General features: G+C 64.6%; 2 protein-coding genes across 2 annotated transcripts; both read right to left on the bottom strand.

Moving 5' to 3' along the window:
- Positions 1-73: 73 nt before the first annotated feature.
- Positions 74-2,931, bottom strand: MNEG_11421 (glycerol-3-phosphate dehydrogenase; the record flags this gene model as incomplete). Its single annotated transcript, XM_014040106.1, has 7 exons — positions 74-103; positions 463-813; positions 1,174-1,280; positions 1,627-1,753; positions 2,048-2,104; positions 2,393-2,489; positions 2,675-2,931. 7 exons carry the CDS (start codon positions 2,929-2,931, stop codon positions 74-76), a joined length of 1,026 nt encoding a protein of 341 aa, XP_013895560.1.
- A 4,629-nt stretch (positions 2,932-7,560) lies between these two features.
- MNEG_11422 (hypothetical protein) lies at positions 7,561-8,066 on the bottom strand (the record flags this gene model as incomplete). The annotated part of the gene is made up of 2 exons (XM_014040107.1): positions 7,561-7,799; positions 8,054-8,066. The coding sequence occupies 2 exons, from the start codon at positions 8,064-8,066 to the stop codon at positions 7,561-7,563; spliced, it is 252 nt and encodes an 83-aa protein (XP_013895561.1).
- Positions 8,067-8,272: the final 206 nt, after the last annotated feature.

The raw sequence follows: 8,272 nt of genomic DNA on the forward strand, positions 1-8,272 counted from the left end.
GCTGGGAACCGGCGCGGCCAGGGCGGCGGAGGACCGCAGAGCATGAGAAAGCCGGGGGCAAAAGCTTGCGCATTTAAGTGCATACAATATTCCACACAAGTTTCTGTACCCGTGTGCGTACACACGCGTGCACACACACACACAGACACACATGAACACTCACACACATATACAAATACATACACACTTGCGCGCACGCACACACACTGGCGCGCGCGCACGCGCACACACACACACACACACACACACACACACACACACACACACACACACACACACACAGACATAAAAGTAGGGCCTCCAGCAATGGACGAACCAGCCACAAACCCATCCCACAGGCGCCAACCCCCATGCCCCCACCAGGAAGCACTCTCAAAGACTCCGGCAGCACACACACACACACACTCAAAAAACACACACACACACACTCACACACACAAACACGCTCACACACACGCGCACCTTGGTCTTGGGCACGATCATGCCGACCGCCTGCGACCCGTAGTATTCCGGCAGCGTCACGTGCGCGCCGCTGCTCGCCCTCACCGCCTTCTTGACCCCCGGGTCGGACTGCTCCCGCAGCGCGTCCGCGTACGGGCCCGTCGCGTTCACCACGACGCGCGCGTGCACCTCAAACGGCCGCCCCCCGCCCTGCCGGTCCGCGATCCGCGCGCCGACGACGCGGCCGGAGGCGTCCTTGATGAGGGAGGACGCCTCGGCGTGGTTGGCAACCGCGGCGCCGGCGGCGGCGGCGGTGCAGGCGAGGGCGACGTTGAGGCGCGCGTCGTCGAACTGGCCGTCAAAGTATTGGATCTGGGGTCGCCGGAGGGATTGATTTGGGCGTAAACGAGTCATCAGCAGCAGTATCTGATGCTGGATGATGTGTGCCGTGTCGCAGCAATGGATGCGGGCCAAAGGCGGGGACGGATGGACCCATGGGCTGCGCCTGCCCCGAAGCCGGCGGCAGTGCTTGAAGCTAGTCAGGGGCTGCCTGTGGTGTTGTGGGTGCGTGGAAAGCAGCAGCCACCAACGAACAGGCACTTGATGCTCACAAACCAGGCACCAGCCCCAGCGACGGCAGCAGCACTGGCAGCAGCAGCAGCACTGGCAGTAGCGGCGGCAGCGGCAGGGGAGACAGCGTGATCCGACCCCACCCAAGCGCGTGCCGCTCACCGCGCCCTTGAGGCTGCGCGCGTTCGGGTTGGGGTCTGCGAGCGTGGGCAGCAGCCGCACCGACTCGCTGGGGCTGAGGTACTTGCTCCACGCCAGGTTGCGCATGCCTGGTCAGCGGCCGCATGGGGGGAAGCGGGCGCGTCGGGCGGCGGCATGGGGGCGGGCGGTCGGCCCCGCCATCAAGGGAGGGGGAGTTTGGCGCCTGCACCGCCAGACCGACGGGGGGGACGGCCGCCACCCCAGCCCGAGGGCCGTCGTGCGGCCATCGGGCGTGCCTGGCAGGGCCATGCCTCGCAAAATCATAGAAGGTGTGCTTGACACTACCCCCCACATCAACCCTACGCACTGCCGACGCGCATGCTCAGCCAGGCCCCAGCCTCCCGCTAAAGTCCCTCAGGCAGCGCCCAAACGCCCCGGTCTGGTGAACGCCAGCGCCCCCCCCCCCCGTCTCACCCGCCACCAGGTCGTACATCTTGAGGCCGGCCCAATAGAAGGGCACCTCCCACCACTTGTAGCACGGCATCAGGATGGGCAGCGGCCGCGCCAGGTGGGGCGCGTTGGCCAGGAGGTCGCTCCGCTCCTGTCAGGGACAGCGATGTGGGCGACGGCAACGCAGCAAGCCGCGAGCAGCCGAAAGGGTTAGGTTAGGGCATCACGGCCTGCGGCTGAGACGTCATTACATACGCCGGGACCTGAGGCCCGTGCTGGCGCCATCCTCCCGATGCCGCCGGAGAGGCGAAGCTTCTTTTGCATCTGGCGCACGCATGTTCGCACGCGACAGGCGTGCCCCGCAGGCGTGCCGGCGCGGCCGCGCCTCCCTGAGCAACACGATAAATACTGGTTTCCCCCCTCCTCCCCGAAACAGCTGATGCACCTGCAGCGCCTCGTACACCAGCTTGAGCTGCGCCTTATCCAGGTTGAACACGGCTTTCTGGGGGTTGGGGAGGGAGGAGAGCCGGCGCTCGTGGGCTTGCAGACGGCGCAATGCGAAGGGCCGCGAGCCAGCGACGCGGCAGCTGCCTGGCTCCTGGCAGGCTCGGCCTGCCCCCGACGCTTCCTGCGACGCGTCGGGCCCCGGGCCCTCAGGAGCTCAAACGAGCTTGGCGCGTCTGCAGTGTTTTGGGGCGGCACGTGGTCTCTCTCTACCCTTCCCGATGCTCCAGCCTCGTGGATGCATGCGAGCACACGCTGGCGGCAGCTGCGCGGAAGGCGCCCACACCTCCAGGTAGCGCACGCCGCCGTGCACCAGCTTTGTGGACTTGCTGCTGGTGCCGCAGCCGAAGTCGCCGCGCTCCACCATCGCGGTGCGCAGGCCCCTGGGGGCCGCGGAATGAAGGAATGCATAAGCATGAGGCGTCTCATGCACCCACCGGCACACCTACACGGTCGCATGTGAATGTGACCGCGGGGGTTTAAAAACCCCCGCGGTCGGTCGCCAACATGGGGGCCAGGCGGACCCCCGAGCCCGCTGCTACGCCAGGCCGCCCCCGCCGCGCCCCACCTCGTTGCCGCGTCGAGTGCGCAGCCAGCGCCGGTGGCGCCGCCGCCGATGATCAGGACATCAAAGGGGTCGTCCTTGCTGCCCGCCCTGAGCCGCGCGAGCTGCTGCGCACGCGTCGGCACCGGGCCCACAGCGAGTAGCTCGTCGCCCGCCCCCGGCGCGTTGGCGCGGGCGGCGCCCGGCCCCTGCAGCAGGTAGCCGCTGCTCGCCCCGGCGCCGAGGATGGCCGCGAGAGGCAGCGCCGCGGAGCGCAGCATCGCGGCGGCGCAGGTCGGTGCGCTCGGCTCAGCAGCAGCGACACGCCAAGAGCGCCGCTTGCCGGCTGCACGCTCCTTAGGTGACTCTCTGGATACAGAGCTATCGAAAGACCTCTAGTCCCCCTTATGGCTAGTGCGCTAAGGGTTTGTGAACTAGCGAGCTATTGCCCGGTCCACGACCACCAGATCGCTCTGCTTAGGTGTGTGGTGCCATATATATGCTCTCCAACAAGACTCGAACGCTCTATTTCAAGCGGCAGGGCCGCGGGACGCGGGTGTGCCGTGGTGTGACGGAGGCAGCAGGTAGAATCTTGCAGAAAGGACAATGCTGCGCGTAGACGTACAAATAATACCAGGTTGAAGCCATTTCGCTCGATGTCATCAATTGCTGGCTTCGTGGTGGCTAGACAAGGGCCTGAACACGTGCTGACATGGCTTGCTGTTGCCCGTGGTCCCAACCGACGGCCAGCACACGCTCCAACTTGTAAACCGTTGGCAGCGGGTGAGAGGGCACATGCACACGTCAGGGTGCAAGTGAAAAAAACCCTCGACCCACTGGGGGAGGGGGGCGAGCACCTGCAAGTTGCCGAAGGGAGTGCGAGGTCCGCAGTTGCAGTGGGGGCCTGCAAGCTCACGTCATCAATGCATCAACTACGCTGTGCACGCTCCATAGATACCTGGTGCGCTGTAACAAGGCTTCGTGGATAAGCACTCGCTCATCCCCCCGCAAGCGGGAAGATGAGCAAGACAGGGATCAAGAGGCGGGGGCCCCAGGGTGCGGGCGATGCCATTAGTAGGGGGCCAGTGAACGAAGGGCAGGCTGCGGGGGCAAAGAGATTCGTGAGGTACACGCGAGAGGTTTAGGGGGGATGTCAAGCCACAGTTCCAGCTTCAGGCCAAGGGCCGTGCCAAGGCAAAGCAGGCGTAGTTGTGAAGTGTAGCCTCCGCATCCAGCAGGGGGGTCTGGGGGGGCGCGAGCCCACCCGACCGTGGCTCGGCATCCCTGCATGGCTTACAAGCATGCATGCAAACGGAACGTCTTCAAAGTCACACGACTGCACACCTGACGGTGCCACCAGTCCTTGCTAGAGCCGTAGCGCGTGCATGTGCCGTTGGCACTGCATCATAGGCATTGTGGCTTTAACGAAGGGTCACTTAACCGCATGCAAACGGTTCGATCTGGTATCCAGCCGTAAATACGCTGTCAAACGCCGCGTCAGCGGCCGGCGCCAGGCGAGTTACGCGGCAGCGGGTCACCCAATCGCGTCACCATGCAGAGCAACGAAGTGCGAGTCAAGTGAAAACTCCACACATGATGCAAGACATGGCACATGTCTGAGCCCTCCCCGCCACTGCTCGAATTCTCCTTGAACCGTGCATGCATGATTTCCACCCGCACGGCAGGAATGTGCACCTGTTCACAGCAGCACGTGCCTCACGCTAGTAGATACACCAACGTCCAGCAGGGGGGTACGGGGGGGCGCGAGCCCACCCGGCCGAGGCTCGGCAACCTTGCATGGCTCAGGGGCACGCATACAAATGGGATGCCCTTGAGGCCACTCCACTGCACAAGGCGCCGCCGTCAGCGCCACATCAGCAGCAGTGCTGCAAATGACCTAACACGCGGGCGTGGCTCAGAAGAGCTGGAAGGCCGCATGATATTAGTGTACCAGTATATTAGGCGCACATACACCCTCAAACACCGCGTCAGCGGCCGGCGCGAGGCCGGAGCCACACCGCAACAGGTCACCCATCCCGACCAAGGTCCGGAAAGAGTTACGAGCAAAATTTATATAACAAAGTGCTCTTTTACATAATATTTAGACGCTGATGCGCTCCGGAATCTCTCGCGCGCGGGCTCTCGGTCTCCCGGGCCATCCCGGAGGCCGCGTTCGAAACGGAGCGGGGCAAAGTGCAGGGCTGCTCGCCCGAATCAAAACGCACCCGGGGATCAAGGCTCTCGCGCAGCGCGCGCGCGCCGCGGCGCAGACGGAGATCCGCCCGCCGCCGTCACGTGCGCGGGCTGCGCGCGGATCGGGTATGTGGGATGCGCAGGGGCGGCGACCCCACACAATTCCACGGGCCCGGCTCTTATGCCCTGCCCTAAACCTCGAATGCGGGTCCCACCATAGGAACTGTGGCTTGAATGATGTCGTTATTGACTGGAGTTCCCCAAAACTTTTTTTCCCTGGCAACCTTTGGACCAAAACCAAGAAGTGAACAAGTGAAGAGATCCGACCACTGGGACTCGCCGAGCAAGCGGCTGATGGTGGCGTTTAGCGCACCCCCAAGAGTGCAGTGAGAAGCTTTGCCATAGGTCGCAGGGATCCAGCCGATTAGCCCGCGCTAGAACCCATCAGCCTTAGACATGCGCAGAGGGGGAATGGCTGCTCAAGACGTGCAGCGGCATTCGTCGGACCTCTGGGGTGACGAAGCGTGTTGATGCGTCATGTAGAGTTGGCGAAGCAATTCATGAGGCATGCGAGTATCAAGATTTTGCTGGGAGAGCCTGTCAGGCGACGACACTGCACGAGATGCTGCTCAACAGCTCTCAACCTGACTGCCTGCACTAGAGCTGTGCCTGCCTGTAAGCAGGGTTGATTACAGTGCCACGATTGCAGCCCTGCCCCCGGGCTCCCCACCATCCCGCACCACCCCGCCGAGGCTTCCCGCTCCCCACAGCTTACGACTGGCGACCGCAGGTAGTCGCGTGGCCGGCACCTCACCCTCGGTTGAAGGCCTGTCAAGCTGTGGCCATTGGGCCTGCCTGGCAGTGGGCCGCTGCGAGCGTGTTCCCCTTGATCATGCCACCTTTGGGACGGCCAAGGGCACTGCTTTAACGCTGTGTTGTCGTGGGGCAGGATCTGGTGTCAGGAGGCGGCGAGAATGGTACCACGGCTTGACAGTCCCGCTCACATGGTGTGGACGAGAGACACGTATGCACTGTGCAACATGCTGATGCTCCTGCGCAGGTAGCGCCCTACAGCATGCATGGCACCAAGCTGTGGTGCTAGCTTGGGACACGGGTAGAGCCGGGCCAGACCTGGCCATGGTGTTTCCCTCACATCTACCAACCAAAGACAATGCATTCTTGCAAACTATCACACATCGCGGGCTTTACTTCCTATGCAGCTAGCCTGCAGGTTCGATTGCCTATGCCTGATTACCATCATCTGTGTGTCCTCAATCGTGTGCTGCTGTGATGCATCGGGGCCTCACTGCCGGCGCATCATGCAGTGCTGCTGTCTCAAAGCTATCGATTGTAGTACATGCAATTGTCTCTGAGCATGCAGGCAGTGACGAGTACTCGTTTACTGGGTGCCGTGTAGGGGGGTCGGCCGTCACTGGAGACTTGAATTGAGGCCAGCAGCAGTGTTATAGACAAAGAGTTTAGGGTATCCCTGCCCGAACCCGGTCCACTTCCGACCATCATAAGGCATATGTGTGCAATCAGGCTGTACCTGCTCCGTGCTGGGTTGGCCGATGCGGTCGCCAGCGCGCTCTGAGCGCGGGTAGTGACGTTGGGACGTGCTGGGTCGGTTGCGGAGAGCGGGCCCTTGCCTGGTGACCTCTTGCGTCGTGTACGGTACGTCTACATTTCAATACAGACGACGGATATAGTATGCAGAATATGCGTTTGTGCCACGTACGTGACGCGATTGGCGCATGTCAGATCTGCTCGCCAGGCATGCGTGTGAAATGGAGCCCGGATACGATCAAGGAATGCAGAATCTGGCACTGAAATAATGACGGACGATCAGTGGGTGCGTTCGCTGGCAACGCACCGTCAACCCTGAGCAGGGCGGGTGGTACATCGTTGTTGCAGCACTGGCCGCTGCTGTCTGCACGGGGGCCGTGCAGCAGCGGCCCTGCAGCGCCGAGCCGCACTGATTCGCAACGCAGTCTAGCATATGACACTGCTGCCCTGTCCTCTGTCCGCCGTGCGACCCATGCCCCGCCACGCCGACAGCGCCCGCTGGCGCGGCTGCGCCACGTCCAAGGAGTCGCCCTGCGCTGCTTCGCGCCGCGCGTGCCGCTGGGCCGCCGCGATCGCATCTTCTTTGAGATTCACGACGCGCAGGACGCGGCCGGGGAGCCGCTGTACACGAGCGAAGAGGTGGGCGGGCGGGCCCGCCGCCGCTGCTGCTGCCGCGGCCGCTGCCGCCGCCCTCGCCCCTTTCCGCCGTTTCTCCCCCGCTCCCCCGCACGCCGCACGCGAGCCGCCGCGCCCGCAGCTGCGTGTGTTCCCGGCGCCCTTGATGGGCCGTGAGTCATCAACTGACTCATCGCCATCCTCCCCAGGTGCCTCTGGATGTTGACCTCCTCTGGGACGGCTTGGAGCTCGCGACCGACGGCGACGACCCCGCGGATCCCGCCGCTGCGGCCCGCCTGGAAGCCCTGCTCCACGCGCCCAGCGGCGGGGAGCTGCTGCTGACCATCAAGGCCGCGGCGGCCGCGCGGCGGCGCGGGCCGGGCGGCCGCTGCAGCCCGGAGGCCGTGGCGGCGCTGCCGGGCAACAGGTGCCCTTGGGCGGCCCCGGGGGCCGGCGCGGGCAGGGGGTGTGGTCCGAGCGGAGAAGCTGAACAGTTGGCGGTCTCATCGGCGCGGCCGCTGCTGGCGGGGCGGCCGTCAGCCGCTGGCCGCGAGCAGGGCAAGGATCAGGCGCAGCAGCAGGACCAAGAGCAGCAGCAGCAGCAGCAGCAGCAGCAGCAGCAGCAGCAGCAGCAGGCGCAGCAGCAGGCGCAGCAGCAGGCGCAGCAGCAGGCGCAGGAGCAGCAAAGTAAGCAGCAGCGACTTGGTGAGCAGCAGCAGCAGCAGCAGAAGCAGCAGCACCGGTGTGAGGCGGCGAAAGAGGAGAACTGCAGCCCCTGTGGCGACTCACCCGTTTTTGTGGTCATTGTTGAGGGCGAGCTTGTGCGTGTCCAGCAGCGGTGTCATCGCAACACGCAGCAGCAGCAGGAGCAGCAACAGCAGCAGCGGGAGCAGCAGCAGGAGCAGGAAGGCTTGCAGCTAGATAAGCAGCAGGAGCAGCAACAGCATCGTGGGCAGCAGGAGGTCGACTCACAGAAAAACGCCGCGCAAGCGGCCGCACCCCCAGCAGCCGCCGGCGGCGACCCCTCACCCGCGGCCGCCATCGCGGTTGCGAGCTTCCGCTTTAATCTGGACCGCTTGCTGCCGGCGGCGCCGCGCCGGCGGTGGCAGGAGGAGGGGCAGCCGCAGCTCAACCAGCTCGTGCTCGAAATGCAGGACGGCTGCTTCTCCCCGCCGCCGCCGCCGCCAGCCAACGCCGGCGCGGCCACGGCCGCGGCGGACGGTGGAGCGGCGGGCGACGCCCCGGCGG

This window comes from Monoraphidium neglectum (genome assembly GCF_000611645.1).
Source record: "Monoraphidium neglectum strain SAG 48.87 unplaced genomic scaffold scaffold02734, whole genome shotgun sequence".
NCBI lineage: Eukaryota > Viridiplantae > Chlorophyta > Chlorophyceae > Sphaeropleales > Selenastraceae > Monoraphidium > Monoraphidium neglectum.